This window comes from Dipodomys merriami, unplaced genomic scaffold (genome assembly GCF_024711535.1).
Source record: "Dipodomys merriami isolate MVZ:Mamm:240054 unplaced genomic scaffold, mDipMer1.0.p SCAF_25, whole genome shotgun sequence".
Classification (NCBI taxonomy): domain Eukaryota; kingdom Metazoa; phylum Chordata; class Mammalia; order Rodentia; family Heteromyidae; genus Dipodomys; species Dipodomys merriami.
The window spans coordinates 17,833,701-17,851,888 of record NW_027203937.1 but is presented as its reverse complement, the minus strand read 5'-3'; the positions used below and the strand labels follow the sequence as shown (position 1 = coordinate 17,851,888).

The window sequence follows — 18,188 nt, the reverse complement described above, 5'->3', positions numbered from 1 at the left end:
AGCCCTGCCCCCGGGGATGATGAGCCACTCACAGAAAGAGGATCTGAGGTGAAGGCCGCCACACTACGGCGCATTTCGTTTTCACTGCCACGCAGGGGGATCAGTGATACGCTGCCCAGCCGGACCTCGGGGACTGCCCGGGACACACGCGAAGGCTCTGAAGGCCACACCAGCCCATCGTGCTGGGGAGCAGGTAAAAAGGAGGTTCTGGAACCTAGGCCACATCTCATTCTCCCCACTCAGTTCCAGATCCACCCATCCTTCCCAGAAAAGCCTCAGGCTATGATCTGAGGTGACACCCTCAGCTTTGATCCTCGACTCTCTGAGAAGCAGCTGTTAGCAGAAGATGACTGCATCCCCTGCAAAACCCAGCCAATTATGTTACTCAACCACTGCCATCTCCACAAAGCTCTCCAGGAATGCAGCTCGGAGAAAAACATTCCTCCAAGAGGAACTGGTCTGCATCTCCTCTTACAAGGAATCATGACATACAGAATTCACTGTTTCCATTTACACCTTGACTACTAGGAAGCTAGGGACCAAAAGAATTCAGTCCAGAGCCCCTTCTTTTTTGTCTTCCTTTCCCCCCAATCCCCGCCCCTTTTTGGTCTTCCTTCTAAACAATTCTGAGTTTTCATGTAAACATTTTTGTACTAACTTCTCTGCTTTAAGTCAAAGCTGCCTCTGCCTGGGAGCCATGGCCCTCCTGGAGAACTCACCCATGCCAAGACCCAGGCTCATGACACTCTCCTTACTGCAGCCCCTCCCATTCCATGTCACCAGGCCCACCAGGTCCATGGTGTCACCACAGCACTGATGGTGTTAGGATACAACAACACTGAGTGTTTTCCTTCTTCAGTAGGTGTGCCTCAAGGGCAGGGCTCTGGCTCCTCTGTCCCTAGCATGCTTGTCTCCAGGCTGGACCACAATGGGCACTATGAAGGGCTTACGAATACATAAATGAAGGAAAAGTCACTGGGAATCTCCTGGAAGCAATGGCTGGCTTGAATCCTGAGAAGCAAATGTCGCCATTTTCCACAGTGGAATCTCTTTAAGGCTCTGTCCCCGCCCCTGAACTGGGTACCTGCACAAAAAAGAAGGTGGCAAACCACTCCCGGAGCTCCATCTGTGTGTCACAGCACAGGTACCTGCAGAGAGGGCACAGATCTGGTCACGGCAAAGAGTCTGGCTAAAGGGGTAACACTGCCCATCTCCCCACCCAGAATTGCTAGCAGGGCACAAAGCTGGGCAGTGAGGAGAGACCCAATGATTTTGAATGGGGCCTGTGCTCACCACTGCTGTTTCTCATGTTTCTCCGTCTCATGCACCACTGTGAAGCCCCAGCTGTAAAGGAGGGGAGGAGGGAATGGGTCAGGTGATAACTTACATAGGTTCCTAGGAAAGAGCCCAGAAACCCAGGCCCGAGCTGAACAGAACCAGGGCCTTCTCACAAGTGGAGCATACATTGTTGCCTCTTCTGCCCTGGTCCCCTATCCCCACACAGGCCTGGTCTAAGGATGTAGCTCAGTGATAGAGTCCTTGCTTAGCATGTATGAGGCATCACAGAATGAGAAACAGAACAAAAACTACCAACTCCCACCTACCCTGGCTTGCCTTAGCTGCAGGGACAGGCACAGGCAGGAGATATCTAGTGACGCCAATGTCTACCAGCAAGAACAGCACGGGCAACTTTTCAACTTACTAAAGTACATGATCATCCTTGGAAAGAGGTGGCCCATTACTGTCCTCCAGCTTATAGGTAGGGACCTGATGCACAGCAAAGCACTGGAGAAGCTGACAGAATCCTAATCAACACCGGTAGTTCTCAGCCACAAGTGAGCATCTGAGTTCTTTGGACAGCTTGTTATATAACAAGAGCCTAAGAGTCAGGAGGCCCAGGGCAGCACCTGAGAAGTTCTGTTTCTGCTACTAAGGGGACTACAACTTCCGAGTCACTGCACTGACCCCTATCAAGTTTGAGGCCCTGGCTGTGCTGCCCCTGTAGTTGTGGGGCCCAGAGGTCCTTGCAGTTGGCCTGTCTCCCAAGTCCAGGCTCACCAGGTAGGTGGCCGAAGTTTCTTCTTCACACCCAGGTAGACTTTCAGACTCTTGACGGGCCACTCCTTCTCTGGCCGGTGACTCTACGGGGAGGGAGGGGAGATGAGAGGTCTCTGTTGGTCTGGTGGATACAGGGGTACTCTCCTGCCTTGGCACCTCCCACTCTGCTCCCCAGCCCCTCTGTGCCCCAGCAGGGGGCTTCTCTTCCTGACAAAGCTCTCCCTGCTCACAGTCCAGCATGACCAACCCCCACCCCTAGGCCCCACCTCTCCCTGAAGCAGCATCAGACAGTCAACCCTTAGTCCCCACACAGAGGTCCCAGCCTGGACAACCAGGATGATAAACCCCAGCTCAGCTCTGCTGCCCTGCAAACTGAGACCAGACTGATAGCATTGGCCCAAATCGGATGGGAGAACTCGGTATGATCCTGCACAGTTGAGCATCTCCATGGGCTGCTATGTCCACATTCCTCTCAGTCACTCATTCTTTGCCCCTCCCCAGACCCACAGAAGCCACAGGGTTGACCGTGTGAACAGAAGGATCAGCCATCATTAGCTCCATCAGAGGCTAATGACTCAAGCTGAAGCTGAATGGCTGTTCAGTAGACCAGAGGAAGAACTTCCTAATGGTCTAGGACAGGAAGCAAGAGACTTATGTACAGGGGATGGGGACCACATCACTGCTGTGCTCGCCTGGCCCCCACCTCTGCACATGAGTCTGGTCTTTGGCAGAGGGATGGGAGCAATGACTCAAGGAAGAGGCTGGCTGGAGGTCAAGCTAAGGAGCCTTCCTCCTGCTCTGGGGGCCATGTGCTTGGAGCCCTCTCCTTACCAGGCACACTCTTGGAACCAGCAGGATGGATGGCAGGGGAGAGGGATCCCCTTACCACTGAAACTGAGGATCCAAGACTCAGCCACCTCTGCCTTGCTTCCCACATGGCTCCCAGCTGCCCCCAGGCACAGCTCCTCAGCAGGAGCAGAGAGGACTCAGGATGGCCAGGGACTGCAGTTCGGGGTTTTCCTGTGATATCACCAAGGACAGGCTGCGTAGGTCCTGGAATTGTGTGCTACCACAGGGAACGGTTTTGGGTGGGGGAGTTATTGGGGGACCTGTGATGACCTAGGACCTGATGGAGGAGGACCTGACCTAATAAGGTGATCCAAGAAGGCCTGGAATATGCTGGGCTACACAGGTGTGAGGTGAATGTGAACAGCTACAGGCAAGGAGAAAGCTGAGCAGGAGGAAGGCACTGAGGCTGCAAATAAGGATACAGGAGAAGCATGGTGTAGGGAACACAGCAAAGAAGATGAAGACACCTGCCCACGTTCAGACACAAGCAGGGCCTGGAGCTCTAGGAGACATGGCGGGGCGGGCGGCGGGGGGAGGATGAGAGACTACGACTAGCTGTGCTGGAGATTAACCAGGAGGTGGAAACAACATGAGGCTTAGGCATGATGGTGGAAGGATGTAGGTGTCACAAGGCTGCAGGGGTGGGAGGCATGACACTGAGAAAGAAAACCAGCTGTTGGTCTGGAAGAAGTCAGGTTGAATGGGAGGGAGAAGGACATAGGAATAAAGTGAATCAGGGAGGAAGGCCTATTGGTACGACAGTAAAAGACAGTCCCAGCTGGGCCAAGAATCATGACCTATAAACCACAGCCTGATTTGTCTGGAGTTGCCCTAATTTCAAATATTCTGTCCTGTGGCCCTTAGATCAACAAATGCAGCCAGGCGCCGGTGGCTCATGCCTATAATCCTAGCTACTCAGAAGGCTGAGATCGAAGGATCGCAGTTGAAAGTCAGCCCAGGCAGTAACATCCCTGAGACTCTTATCTCCAATTAACCAACAGAAAGCTGGAAGTGGTGCTGTGGCTCAAGTGGTAAAGCACTAGTCTTGAGCTGAAGAGCTCAGGGACAGTGCCCAGGCTCAGAGTTCAAGCCCCACCACTGACAAAAACAAAAACAAACCAACAAATGCCAGAATTACCAACATTTAGTGGCAAGCCATACATGCTCAGGGCTCTGCCAGGCCAGAGGCACGGCTGCCACTGGGTGAGGAGAGTTCAGCCCATTTGTGATGAGCCATCTTCCTCAACATTCCTGAGGCTCCTAAACTTCCAGGAACACAAAATTCTGGTGGGGTCAATCTAGTCAGTGACTTGGCCTTGGGCCAGGTACTCAAAGCCTGTTTTCTCATCCATGTAGGGGGTAATATCCTCTCCTGAGGGCAGAAGTGTGGGATACCTGTCAGCTCATAAAGGGCCGGGCACTGAGCCTGGTTAAACATCACCTCTGTGCCCCTTTTCTAACTCTCCACCTTCTCCCATTTCCATGAGCCTCAGCCACCCTGTCTCCCTTCTGCCCACCTTAAGGGTCTTACAAAGGGGCTGACAAAATAGGGAGCTAACATCTCAGATCCATGCTGGGCTGGCTGGAGTGGCAGGCAGATGCAGAAGGGAGAGTGTGATCACAGATGTAACAGGGAGAAGCAGGGATATTCCTGGAAGCCCAAGCTGCATGAACAGAGGTGTAACATGAGAAGGTGGTGAGGGCCCTGCTCCATCTTCTCTGCTTCCTCCACGATGCCCAAGCCTGTCCAGATCCTCAGGAGACACAAGGGGCAGAAAGCATCTGAAGATTGACAGGGCAGCTATGGGAGCTTAGGCTGGATGACTGGGCTTGGAACTATGTCCTCTGCTGCTTGTGATCTGTGGCCCTCCAGGCATGGCTGGGATGCACGGAGCAGACCCAAGTACTCACTGGGGAGTCAAGGCAGCTGAGCAGGCACTCCTACCTCAGACAGGGAATGTCCCACAGCCCCTCTCATCCATATAGCCCTTTAGAGTCGGGCAGTGGCAGGGACAATCTGAGAGCCCTGTGATTCTAGGGTAGAAATAGGGCAGCTGTGCTGGAAACAAATAATAGTCAGAGCCCAACTCAGACCCTGGGGTCTCTGTTACTAGCTTCATAACTTCTTCCCTGAGTCCAGTGGAAAATTTTAGCATCATAGTGATTTGAGGTTGTGGTTTAAAGAAAGGAATTTGGGTTGGAGTTAAGGAAGAAGAGTACAGCTCAGGTCATGAGCTCCAGGGTAGGGACCAGTACCTGCTGACAAGAGGGCAGGGAACCATGCCTGGAGAAAGCTGGGAGCCATGGCTATGTCCCATGCTCCCATCTGGTTTGCTTGGCCCCCAGGAGGTTTAAGGGAAAGCAGCTGGCGGTCAACCCACAGCTACTCACGGTCTCAGGGGCCCCGCTCCATGGCCTCTGGCTCTGTTTGATAGAGGATCAGGGTTATGGAAGGCATCATCCCAGGGCTAGAGCCAGGATGGTGCATGCAGGGGTGTGTAGGGGACAGTGCGTGTATGTACAGAAGGTGGAGGGTGCTGAGGAGTCTGCGTAGGAGAACCCAGCATGTGGAAAGAGGGTAGGAGGTGAGCTAAGTGGGCTTCCACCTGGGAAGTGGCCAAGCAAGTTGCCTCATCTATCACTATGGAACGTGTTTATGTGAGTGATGTGACAAGCCACCGGCACAGGTAAACAGAGTGGGTATGTGTGATCGGATGACATTCAGATACCAGGCTTACAAGGGCTACTGTAGGGCATACTGGAGTGGCCCCCAGGACCATAGTAGGAAGGTCCCTGGGAGTCCACAGCTCTTCCCCACCATAGTGGTATCTCGCTTACCCGGACTTCCTTGTAGAGCCGCAGGCAGCTGCTGTTGAGGATGAAGTAGCGATCATGGAAGCCGCCTGAGGGCAGCCCCAGACCCAGGAGGCTGCGGTCCTCACGGAACTTCATCATGCCATGCTTGGTGTCGCCCACACGGCTGGCTGGGGGAGGACTGCAGTGGGCACGGGCTGTACCATTCCCCCTCCGATGGACCCAGGTACTTGGGGACTAGATCTCTCCCTCTTACCCGTCTCCCCGGAGACCTCTCCACCAGGAGCCTGGTACCTGAGCTCCCCTCATGGTGCTCCAGCTCTGGATGGAGGGGACCCACCTGGCCTGTGCCCCTGGAGATGCCACCTACCTAGGTACAGCAGCATGGCCTCCATGGACTGGTGCTTCTTCACCACCAAGTGGCTGTCTGTGCCCAGCCCATGCAGGATGGGCAGCACCTTCTCCGAAAAATGCAGGGGCCGCTCTGGGGAGAAGCCAGAACCACTGTCACTGAGATTGTACATCCTAACACTACCAAGGGTCAGTTTATGGACGCATATCACCTACACATTTATCATTCATCCTAATACCACTTAACACCCAACACATCACCAGGATGACCACCTTTCCCACAACCGAGTGTCTGGATTGGCACAACTGGATCGGCACATGTGACCAATGCCATGTCCACGATCATTTCCCATAGGTCCCCCATCAGGGACCCTGCTACTGACCAGGATGCTCCTGCCAGAAACACTCCCTGCTTCTCACTGCTCTTTCCTTCTCCACTGCCCGACCCTAGTCTCATAACTAGAACCTCCAAAGGGGCCTTCAGCATGGGCCATCACTTCTCCTGAGTACCAGGTGGCCTTGCACCTACCTCAGTCCTATCAGGTGCCAACTCAGCTCCATGGAGGGGCTCTGACCATGTTGGCTCAGTATCATTATAAGATGATTAATGTCTCCACCCCTTACCAGACTGACCCCCATGAGGACAGGGACAGTACATCTGGCTCCTCAGTTCAGTGCCTGGCACTCAACAAGTAACAGTGGCCCATCCTGATCCTAAGATAGCCTTTCACCTCCACTGATGTCAGGACTACCCTTCACAATAAAAGGCCTTCATCATTCCCATCATCCCCCTTCATCACCACACAAGATCTCTATACTGGCATGACAGCTTTCCTAGCTTACACCACAGCTACCCTGCCTGCATGATCATCACTTACCAACCCCTTTAGCACCAGGAATGGTGTCACCTGCAATCCCATTGTCAAATTCAGTATCATCCTCTCTGCAAGTAACATCACTCATTGAAACCTGAGAAAGCACAGTCACACTGGACCACCTACCCCCTTCCCTGTCTCTTCTATAGTCACACCACACCTAACACCGCAATTCCTGCCAGCAACCTGTCACCACCATCACAGAGACCACAATTTCATCAGTGTGGTGGCAACAGGTGTCATCCAAGCCTCTTTTCATCACCCTGGTCCTTACATTACAGAGGAGGGAAGGACAGACTAGGACCACAGTCTAGGCAAGATAGGCTGCCCTACATCCTGCACCAGTCCTGGTGGCCACTTACCTGCTTCCTCCTTCTCATTGACCTCAAAACAAGTCCAATAGTCCTTCTCCTTGATGCCCACATTTCGGCGGTCCAGGATCTCCAGGGTAAGCTCTTCTGCTGTCATAGATGCAGGTATCTGTGGAGACCAAGGAGAAGCTCAGGGGTCTTGGCCCCTGCTCTGCCACAAACCTGCTATGTGAGTCAAGACCCAGAACTACCCCTGTCAGCTCCCTCTTGAGTTCTGTGATGTAGAGGGTTCTGATTGTCAGGAGAAGACAGGCCCAGCAATGGCCATATATGGTCCCAATGTGGACTGTCCTTGGGCTGGAAGCCTGGTTGTTCCGACTACCTAGGCCTGCCACTGTCCCAGTTAACTCTACAGGCCCCTTGCCTTCTGGGTCCCCAGCCCTGACCTTGACATGCTGCTCAGTCTCTGCCTTCTTCTCCTCCAGGTACACTGTGCAGATGAAGTCACCAGCATGCTGTGGGGAGACAGGGCTCAGCAAGAGGTCTAGAGGTAAGCGAAGGCTGCCAGCCCAAGACCCACCCAAGCATCCACCTGAGTCCCGCTGGCAGTGCCAGCCACTCGCATCTTCACAATGGCAGTGACCTCTTCCCGCTGCTTCCTCAGCTCCTCTTCATCCACCTGAGAAAGGGTTAGGGGCAGGGACAGGGATGGTCATTGCCATCTGAGAGACACAGCCCTGCCCTCCCCTGACTACTGGCTGGCACGCACACTGAACACCACCACATAGTGGCTAATGAGGTCTTCCACCACCCGGCCGGCCTTGTAGTCCTGTCCATCTGTCTGGAAGAGCGTGGGCCCAAACACAATGGCCAGGTTGTGCGTGGTCATCTGGTTTGTGTCTGAGAAGCATTGGACACTGGAGAGGGGAGAGAGGCTGTAAGGAATCCAGCCCAGAGCTTCGCTAAGCCATCTTTCTGATGTCTAATCAGTGACAAAGCATGAAGCCACGGAAAGTCCTGGTCAGAGTAAGCAAGGGAAGGAGGGGCCATGGCTTTGGTCCTGGTAAGGAGTAGGCTGAGAAGCTAGGATATCTGGCCAATGTACTCTGGAAAGAAGTTGAAAGACACAATGGCCATGATTAGGGCTGATCGCAAACATGGCTCAATCCTAAGACCTATCTGATTCACAGGGGAAGGCAGTCAGCCAAGATGGGAGACATCTTCTCCACCCCATACCCACTGGGATCTCACACCAGTATGGTTCCTCACCAGTACAGGTGACTGATAAGGGCCTTCACAGTAGCACGGTTGACAGGGGGCAGATGCGCCAGGAGCTCTTGGTACCTGGATACCTTCTCCTCCTCATCCTCTATCTCTGGGGGAGGAGATATAGATCTGATCAGAAACGCATCACACCTCCTTGCCCTACACTCCAAGCAGCTCTGCCTCTCAAGCTAGGCAGCTACTGGGCCCTTCAAATCACAGCAGGCCAGGTGCTCAGCAAAGATTATGGGGAAAGAAAAGGACAAAGGGAAGAAGCGGAGGGGGCCGGGGCATGCCTGGTCCAAAAGCATGACAGGGGACTGGGAGGCACTCTTGAGGTAGCACAGACAAGGCTGGTCATGGGCTGCAGGAGCCACCTGAGGCCTCCAACCAGGCTAAGCGCTGGGCACGAGTGAAGAGCCCATCCGGCAGGTCACGCAGGAAGCGTTTGAGTGCAGAGGAGACATCGTCCACGTGCTGCTCGCCCTCCTTGAGGTGCACAGAGCGTGCATCCTGCCGCAGGCTCTCCAGCAGCCGCTGCGTCTTGGATGTCTGCCCACACTTGCGGTAGATGCCCTCGGAGGTGAGGCCTGGGGAGGAGCCATGCAGATACTTTCAGAGGGATCCTGGGCACTGGAGACTAAGTGTGAGAGGGGCATGGCCTGGGCCCTAGGGAGTGGGGCTCACCGCATTGGGTGATGTAGTCCACACAGCGGTACACAATCACAGGAATGTCTGAGTCCCCCAGCTGCTGCTCCGACAACGTGTCCCCCAAGCTGGCTGCTGCTTTCTGGATGGCCCCCAGCCAACCCATGAAGTCCAACCGCCGTTCCCCCTGGATATACAGCGTCCTGTGCCAAAAATAGTCACTGTCGCACCTCTGCTTTCTGTCCCCCCGTGTCCCATCTCTCCCTAGGTGTGTCAGACTGCCCCCAGACTTCTCAGAGGTGGGCAGGGAGGCTGTTGCTCACCTCCTTCGCTCCACCAGCACCAGCACCTGGTTCTCGTTGTCCCCTTGGATCGCTGTGGAGGAGTCAGTCAAGGTGAGGCCCAAGTCTTGTTCATAATCTCCAGCCTGCTCCCTCCTGAAAGTCTGAACTCACCCTTGGGATCCACCCTCCAATCTGAGTGACCCCAAAGGCAGAGAGGATATGAGAGGGCAGGCTGGCTCCTTTCAGCCAGGCAGGAATAGAGTTCAAATTTCTAGGCAGGGTCTGGGGGATAGGGGGCCAGGATAGGGTCCCCTGGAGTATGGGGCCACGTACAAAGCTCCTGCAATCTCCGGAGCTGCAATGGCTCTTCGCAGGGCCCTTCTGGGAAGACTGCATGGAGCTCAGAGCCGGTCAAAGCAAACCAGCCCTCCTGAGTCCGCTGGAGACTCAGGCCAGCTTTGTATGGTAGACGCCCAAGCCGCTCAAAATCCTGAGCCAGCAGGTCCTCAGCCAGGGGAGGCACGAATGCCTGGGAGGGAAGATGGCCAGAGAAGAACCTATTAACCAATAGCATAGCCTGCCCCCAGCACCCCCAGCTCCTCAGCTTGCAGATGAGGCCCGCTCAGCTGCTTCCCTTCACAGCCCTCAGAGGTACCCTCTTCTGCTGCCCAGATACCAGCTATGATGCCACTTCTCTGCTCCCCTACCCCAGAGCCAAGGCATTCTGACCTTCTGCAGGAGCACTGACTAGACTAGTACAATCTAGACCCCAGCCACCTTGGGGCCTCCATCCGAACAGCCAGGATCAAGGTGGGCTCATCTGAATCTTAGGATCTAAGCATTGATTCCTAGGAGGTATAGATAACTCAGCAGTGGACAAGTAGGTGATAGAGACCCAGGAGACCCAGAAGACACTGGGCTCTACCCTCTTAGGCTCTGTAACCTCCCTGCCTGTCCCCTTTAGAGATGAGCTACTCTTGGGAGCAGCTGTCTACCCTAGGCACTGCCACTCACAACTGAACACAGATGGACATCTATGGGTGCCAGGTCTCCTGACCTCTGCCCACCCTGAGAGCTGCAATCTATTTCAGGCACTTGACATAACAGACCTGTCCTGTGTTTGTTACCCTCAACCCAATTCCTGCTCCATCAGAAATGAGGAAACTAAAGTTCATGGGACCAGCCAGGAGATCCCACCTTGCCTTGATCAGATATCCACCCACCTAACCCGCGTCTACCTACCTTAGCAATGCACTTGACCCATTCATGAGCCAGCTCCGCACTCTCCAGCCCAAACAGGTACAGCCGTTCCCCCTCTGTGTACACCTCAAAGGTGTGTTCAAAGCTGCAAATATATAAGCCAGGGCTCACCAACCTTGCCCAGCCCTGTCCCCACCCCCCACCAAGTTCCATTTCCCGCCCCTTCCCCCTTGCCATTGTCAATGTCTTTCCCCTCTCTCCCCTCAGAGGTGTCACAAAGCCTTGTTGGGGAGCCTCAGTAGAGCTGGGTTAACACTTGTATAGTCCTAGTTTGCTCTGTGACTCCAGGGAGGTTTTGTCCTCCTCTGGGCCGGCTTCTCTTGTGTCCCTAGTCAGAGGCTGGACGTCATAGCACCAGAAGACTGTGATTCTAGCCAGGGGTACTCACCCATGGCTGTCAGGAGGGGGTACTGCCAGGCATACAATCTCACTGGCCCGAATCTCCCCATTGGGGGTCACAGCCCGTTCATGTTCATAGTAGCTCAAGACCCCATCGCTTAGGACACACCAGCGTCGGCTGAACTCTGGGGAGAAGTTGGGCAGGGGAGCCATGAGGGACCCGCCCCACCCCCCCCAAAAAAAAAAACCACTCTGCATCCTCCCTGGCCCCTACTCCTGATCCACATCCTCTTCATTCTAACTCACAAGTATCATTCAACCTCTCTTCAGCCCAACCACACCTGCCCAGTTCATGTCTCATCCTCTCTCACATACCTCTGCAGTGGCTTCTTCCAAGAGTGATCTAGTCAAAATCAGTCTTGATCGTTCCGAAGCTCAAACCCAATCATGGCTGCTCCTTGTCCTTAGTAGAGTCTGCGCCTTTAGCCTGGCCATCAAGGCCCAGGTCTGCCCCTGCCCACACTACCCCTCTACCTAAATGCCACTTGAAGCCTCTGTGCCCATAATCCTCTGCCAGAAGCACCCTCTACTCTGTACCCATACCTTCCACAATGGCTTTCAGGAAGGAAGGAGACCTCATAAAAGAAGTAGAAAGGGGAATGTGGCCCAGAAAAGGTAGCAGAAAGAATTGAACATCAAGGCCATGCAACTTCACAGTGGCTCAGAGCTTCCTGGCCACCAAGGCAAAAAGAATGACTCACGCTGTTACATAAATGACATAGTCAGGCGGAGGGAGGTAGACCAGGGAAGTGAGGTGGTGAGCAACATAGAGTTGCAAAGAACTATCTTTGGGAAATGAAGGGACTCATCCTGGGGGCCCTGCATGCAGGAGGGGCTGAGGTGTCCCCAGAGCAGGCTCTGGCTGAAATCTACCCTCTGAGGGCAATGCATTACTCAGCCTGTCCTCAAGGACATGGTCCCTTCAAAAGTGTCATCTATGCTTCTTCACTTTGCTGACATGTATCAAGTGCCTATTGAGTGCTGGCTATTTCCCAAGCTCTGGGGCTACAGGAGTGCCCCAGACATACACACTGAGAGACAGCTGAGCCAGGTGAAGGGACACAGTCTGTAATCTCAACTACTTGGGCAGCTGAGACAGGAGGAGCCCAGGAGTTCAAAGACAACCTGGGCATCACATTGAGACCTCATCTTAAACCAACAACAAAAACAGGACTAAAGTCAGATGAGTGGTGGATGGGAGGCCAGGAAGTAGGACTGGAGGATTTGTAGGACAGAGTTATACTATCTGGACATGGTGTTTGGGAGTGATATCTCTTCAGAAGTCCATTTACATGGACACCTGACTGCAGTGACCACAATGGAGACATTTGGGAAAAGCACTAGGGCAGAAGAAATGGCAAATGCAGAGGTTCTAGTGGAGGGGATCTGCCATGTCTATGAATCAGCAAGATGGTTACAGAGCTGGGGTAGAGTGAGCAAGGGAAGAGGATCTTTTGGATAAGGGCGTAAGGTGGCCTACCCTAGGATCTTGGGGGACACGGTTAAGAACAGCAGGCTGTATTGGAGTTGGGGAGTGAATAAAAGGCAAGAGATCAGACAGGGATGGAGTTTCATATTTAGTCCTTAAACTTCCGACCATCCATAGGCTCCAAATGACAGCTGCCCAGTCGAGGGCCCTAACCAACTGGGGCTCAATGCAGGCTTCTTCGGTCACTACAAGACTCCAACAGTGGAGTGCTCTGCAGTATCATGCCCATCCCACTCCCATTAACCCATTTATTAAGCACCTAGTATATACCAAATTCCTTATCCAGAAGTCCTTCCAGGTGAGTACACCAGAGTCTCACTTGGCACCAGTCCACCAGCCCAGCCAGCTCTAGCTTCTTGGCCCTGCAGCCAGGCTATAATACCATGGACCAGGATGGGGAGGGGTGTGGCACCTACCTTCCCGGGCACGACGGTCCTGCAGAAGCTTGACGGCAGAAGCAGTCTTGTAGAGGAAGCCACTGTGGCTTACAGTTGGCAGGACCACTGAGTAGTGCTTTTCCAGAGGCTTCAGCGAGTCCAGCCGAGGGACCTCTTCAGAGCAGGGGAAAGAATGGTTGGTCAAGCTGGCTACCTAGAAAGGTGTCCCTATCTTATCCTTCCAGAGCACCCAGGTTCTTATTGAAGCTCTACCCCTGGCTCTTGAGTCCCTGATCAGCATCCAGGCTCCCATTCCCACCTCCTGGTGTTTGCACAAACTATTTCTCCATCTTTGCCCAACTAGGGGAAGTCTACTCTACTCCCAAGGCCAGCTCCATTTCCTCTCCTCCCCAGCAGCCTTCTTGGTGCCCAGCCCACCCAGAGCTCCCTGTTGGAGGCACAAAGCCAGGCACACTGGAACGAGGGGCTTTGGGCCAACTGAACAACAGTCCCTAGAGAGAGGTTTGTCTGAGACAGCACAAAGCTCAACAAAGCAGCCCAGCTCCCGCTTTGCTCCTAGGGGTCAGCACTGTGGTGTCCTGCCTCCAGAGCTCAATCTAACTGGGTGGTCTCTTATGCCTCCTGGACACCTGGGCTCTCTCCAGTCCACCATACCACACCCATCATGGCCTCAAGCCCAGAGCCCCAGCCACTGAGCTCCACCCTCCATCCCAGGATGTGGCCCCAGAGGCCAGACCTGGGCCATGACCAGCACCACTCACCCCACCCCCCCCCCAAACCTCCTCTCTCCTCACTCACCCTGGGTTCTAGCCTAGGTCTGTGTTGAGCTCCACCCAGAGAGAGCTGTGTAGTCACATGGAAAAAGGAACCACCAGAATATACAACAACCCAGACCCATTGCATATGCATAAATCCCCAGAGCCTCAACATCTCCAGGACAAGAAAACTGCCCAGAGCAGTTCCAAGGTACACTGCATCTCAAACAGAGACACTACCCCAAGAGAGTAACACTGCAAGCCAGAAAGGGGCACCCAGATACACAAGGGGTCACAGGGACATAGACACAAAGCATCACTCACACACAACACAAGCAGATCCTGACATAAGCCCAGACCCATCCTAAGCTGCACACTGTTGCCCTGGGATTCCCCAAGAACTTGCAGCTGGGGAGTGATCTATAACCCAAGCCTGACAGGGCAATATACAGCGCCCCCCCCCCCCAGTATCCCACTGTCTACCCCTCCAGCCCAACCCCATCAGCAAGACCCTCAACCCCTGAGGGAGACAGTCCCACTAGCCACTCACCCATGGTCTGGTTGTTCCGTAGGAATTCCATCTGTAGCGTCTGTCCGGCCTGCTCAGCAAGAGCCAGGGGCGTAGGGGCCTCTGGGTCCCCTGAGAAGCAGCTAACCCCAGCCCCACAGCCCAGGAGGGCCTGGGTCTCAGCCAGATCTGTGGTGGTCACTGCAGCACACAGGGCCTGGAGGAGGGGGAATGGTCAGTCCAAGTAGGGAGTGGGGGGGGGGGTCAGTAGGAATGGAGGCATATGAGAGAAAGAGAAAGGAGTCACTCAAGTCTAGGTGGCCCATCCTCAGATAGAAAGTAAACACAGTGGAATAAAGACAGAAGAGGAGAAAGGCCAAGGAAGGGAGGGTGCGGGGAAACCCACTAGCAGGGGTCCCAGTGGCCCAGGCCTCACCCTGTGGCAGCTCTGGGACACACAGCCGCCGGTCAGCCTGCAAGCCCCTGGAGTATCTCAGGCTTCTTCTGCCTTGTGGCAGGGAGGAGGGGGCCTTTGTAGCTAATTCCTCCCACATTTGAATTCCTCACCGCCTGCCCAGCCCTCCCGACCAATGGGAGCCACCGCCCTCCTGGCTCAAAGGCCAGACTGGGCTGGGCTGGGAGCAGGACGCCTGGGTCCCTGGGAGGTGGAGGCCTGGCTCCCACTGGGCTTTTAGAGCTGGACTGAGCCTGCTCAGAGGAGGCTGTCTGGAGGAGGGGCCGAGGGCCAAGCATAGGTCACAAATGGCATCCCTTGCCTTGCAGCAAGCGGCCTCCCTCTCAGGCCCAGTAAGATCAGGCCCAAGACTTGGCTTCCAGCCTGTCAGAGCCTGGGGCCCACATGGGGCTTCATCTTGAGTGGGGTGTGGATAGGGGTGGGTCGGAGTGCTCCAGCTGTTTTTCATGAGCCTGACAGGAAATAGCATCCCCATCAAGCTCACTCCTTTTGGCAGGATTTAGAAAGAACAGGATGGGGTGCGGGAGACAGAGGAATCAAGAGGGAGGCAAGCAATTGCTGGCTCCTCCTGGCATTGTCCTGACTTCCCTTAGGCAGGCTCTGCTGACCCTCTGGGCCTCAGTTTCCCCATATGCCAACTTATTGCTGGGTTGAGATAGAGGAAGGGGGCTGTAGGAAGAAAGAAACCTGACGGTGTAGGGATAAGGGGAGGGTTCAAGGTCCCAAGAAATAGTGTCCTGACCTTGTCTAGCTCCTCCTGGTTGCCGAAGAGCGGGTGGTAGCGGCGGTACTTGCCCTCCCTGTACTTGGCCTCCAGATGGTGTCGCCGGGCACTGGGACTGCTGCTGGGCTGCAGAGCCTCGCTGGGAGGCACATTGGCTGCCCAGAAGTGGTTTCCAGCACCATTGCCCAGCTGTAAGAAGAGCTGTAGGTGTGGGCAAGAGTTCAAATGGGCAGCTGACTGCAGAGGGTTCTGACATGGTCAGGTAAGGGGCTTGCCAAGCCAAGCCACTGCTCACTTTTCTGTGGCCTACTAGGGGCCATGGTGCCCCTCACCCAGCTCTGGGATCTAAGCCTAGGTCCTCAGTTCAGTGACAGAACAAGAGACAGTCTGACAGGTGGAAGCCTCAGCCTGGAGCCTGGTCCCTTGGGGCCTTGTTATTGCCCCACCCAGTTCCACATCTGGAACTCTGCATTCCTGAAGCTGTCAAGGCAAGGGATCTATCTTTCCCATCAGCCAAAGGGGTAGGCAGGACTTTGGGAAGCACTCCTGTTTCTCACATTCCTCTGGACAAAGGGGACATAGGAGAGTGCAGAGATGCGGCATCTGGGGATCCGGTTCCATCTTTCCTATGCTCATTATTCATTCCACTGCCATTTCCTGGGCTCCCCACTCCTCTCTGTTACATCCAATGTTCTCTGCTGGAATTACAGCAGAGAACAAAGGTAGGCATCCCTGCCACACCAATGATTCACTCTAGGGCTTCAACAAGTTATTTTCTCTCCCAGGAACTCAATGCATTCATCAGTATATATAAAGGGTATTGTAATTCTAACTCACAAAATTGTTTTGGAAGTCAACCAATGAACAAATCTGAAGTCCTTAGCACTTAACATGCCCAACAGAGCAGAGATGTAGAAGTGACATCTAAATTGCTCTGGAATTCCCAGCTTATTTGGGCACAGTGAAATTCAAGTGCACAGGTGTAAGTGTGTGTGCATGTGTTGTGTGCCCTCAAACTGTGCATCTTGCACCCACAGTGCATGTGAGAGCCTCTGAGAGGTAGACACCCCGAGGCCCAGGTCAGCCAGGAAGTGAGATGGGAAAGGGCTGGGATGTAAATAAGGACTTGCTGGGTAATTTGTCCAGGGCCTTAGTTTCCACATCTGTGCAATGGAATACAAGTTGAACTAGATCAGGGTTCAGCAAATTCTCTAAAAGATCAAACAGTACAGAGATTAGGCTTTTCAGACGTACACAGTTTCTGTTGCATATCTTCTTCCTTCTTTTAACAACTTTTTAAAACTATATAAACATTCTTAGCTCATTGGCCACTTTGCTGACTTTGCCAAAAGCTGGCCTTTCCAAAATCCCCACCCACTAGATTATCGCAGTTCCAAAGCGATCAATGAGATGGGAAGGGAATGACATCCCCAGGCAGCGGCTGAGAAGGGTGAACCTCACACATCAAAGGCAAGTATGGCAGATGGGGTGGGGAAGTGTCCCCACCTCAATGAGTGTTTCTGTCCACACCTTCCTGTCCATCTTCAGGCTCCGTACCTTGGAGACTCCAGCACCCAGGCCACGGTGCTCCCCTGTAGATGAAGTCCAGCCTCAGTCATCTGGGCCCTGCTCATCCACCCCCAGTGTCCATCCAGGGCCCACAAGCAGGCTTCAGAAGCTAAAGCTTATAGTCCTAGCCCAGCTTTGGAATCTGGTCACATGCCCCTCCTCCCTACACCAGAGTACAGAAGCCTGCAATCCTCACCTGGACTCCCTATAGCCACACTGGGCCCCTGCAGGCCACTTTCCAGTTATACTGCCAGCTGAACGCTTAGAGATGCAAATCCCATCATGGTAAATCCCTGCTTCACATGTCTGGCTGCTCCCCAGAACTAGAGGTAAATTCCTCCTTCCCTCCAACCCCACCTTCTTGCCTGGATTCTTTCCCATCTCCCCACGGTGGCACCTTCTTCTAGGTCTCAGCTGACATGCCACCCTCTCAGAGAAGGTTTCCCAAACAATACATTCCTTTTCTAGCACTTGGCAGTCCTAATACTTCAATTGGTTCCTGTATTTTTTTTTGGCCTTTCCAAGTGGACTACCAAACTGCCTACAGGAACCTGACTACTTGCTTTAGGCTGCCCTTGGCACCTAGAACAGATTCTGGCACACAGTAAGTGACTAAGAAATCTTGGTGGAATGAAAGGTGGGGGGAGTGATTGGAGCCTTAGGGAATGCTTGGCTACAGGTCATGAGAGGCAAAAAAAAAAAAAAACAAAAAAAAAACAAAAAACTGTGGGTACAAAGTGCCTAGTACTACCTAGCTATAGCCTGGGCACCCCATCCTTAGGAAACCTGACATGGGACCCCATGTCCCCTCGGGTCAGTCTCCTGCCTACGAAGCTAATGCCTTCATTATCTAGTCCCAGCAAGGTTGTCATTTTCTTGTACCCAGACCTCATAGCCCAGACTCATGTCTGCCCTAGATATCCCACGGGTCCTCCTTCAAGCTCAGTCACTTCTCCAGACCTGTCCTTACTTCTGGATTCACACCCAAGGGAATCCCATCTATGGCTATCCAAAGCCACCACCTGGGCACTGTCAGCCCCTACACAAAGCACAGGCCTGCCACAAGCTAGAGCTTCATAACTCAGAGTGAAGAAACCTTGGGCTCCACCCTCTTTCGTTCCCTTGCACTGGTTTCCAACCTCAGCTTCTGCCCACCAG

At 53.8% G+C, this 18,188-nt stretch overlaps 1 protein-coding gene across 6 annotated transcripts in view; it reads right to left on the bottom strand.

Annotated features, from left to right (window-relative positions):
* The window catches only part of Arap1 (ArfGAP with RhoGAP domain, ankyrin repeat and PH domain 1), a 59,166-nt gene that overhangs the window by 810 nt on the left and 40,168 nt on the right, over nucleotides 1-18,188 (bottom strand). For 4 of the 6 annotated variants that reach the window (XM_070035081.1, XM_070035077.1, XM_070035078.1 and 1 more), the window contains 22 exons: nucleotides 16,968-17,053; nucleotides 15,480-15,662; nucleotides 14,305-14,479; nucleotides 13,018-13,152; nucleotides 11,102-11,237; nucleotides 10,696-10,798; nucleotides 9,787-9,982; nucleotides 9,493-9,544; nucleotides 9,209-9,372; nucleotides 8,899-9,111; nucleotides 8,528-8,633; nucleotides 8,028-8,175; nucleotides 7,851-7,937; nucleotides 7,705-7,773; nucleotides 7,310-7,427; nucleotides 6,092-6,205; nucleotides 5,746-5,891; nucleotides 5,299-5,331; nucleotides 2,059-2,141; nucleotides 1,294-1,344; nucleotides 1,085-1,148; nucleotides 33-182 (listed from right to left, as the gene is read on the bottom strand). In XM_070035081.1, coding sequence (XP_069891182.1) covers nucleotides 33-182; nucleotides 1,085-1,148; nucleotides 1,294-1,344; nucleotides 2,059-2,141; nucleotides 5,299-5,331; nucleotides 5,746-5,891; nucleotides 6,092-6,205; nucleotides 7,310-7,427; nucleotides 7,705-7,773; nucleotides 7,851-7,937; nucleotides 8,028-8,175; nucleotides 8,528-8,633; nucleotides 8,899-9,111; nucleotides 9,209-9,372; nucleotides 9,493-9,544; nucleotides 9,787-9,982; nucleotides 10,696-10,798; nucleotides 11,102-11,237; nucleotides 13,018-13,152; nucleotides 14,305-14,479; nucleotides 15,480-15,662; nucleotides 16,968-17,053 — 2,612 coding nt within the window. The remainder of the gene's footprint in view (nucleotides 1-32; nucleotides 183-1,084; nucleotides 1,149-1,293; nucleotides 1,345-2,058; nucleotides 2,142-5,298; nucleotides 5,332-5,745; nucleotides 5,892-6,091; nucleotides 6,206-7,309; nucleotides 7,428-7,704; nucleotides 7,774-7,850; nucleotides 7,938-8,027; nucleotides 8,176-8,527; nucleotides 8,634-8,898; nucleotides 9,112-9,208; nucleotides 9,373-9,492; nucleotides 9,545-9,786; nucleotides 9,983-10,695; nucleotides 10,799-11,101; nucleotides 11,238-13,017; nucleotides 13,153-14,304; nucleotides 14,480-15,479; nucleotides 15,663-16,967; nucleotides 17,054-18,188) is intronic. The other 2 variants (XM_070035079.1, XM_070035080.1) reach the window with 2 other exon arrangements.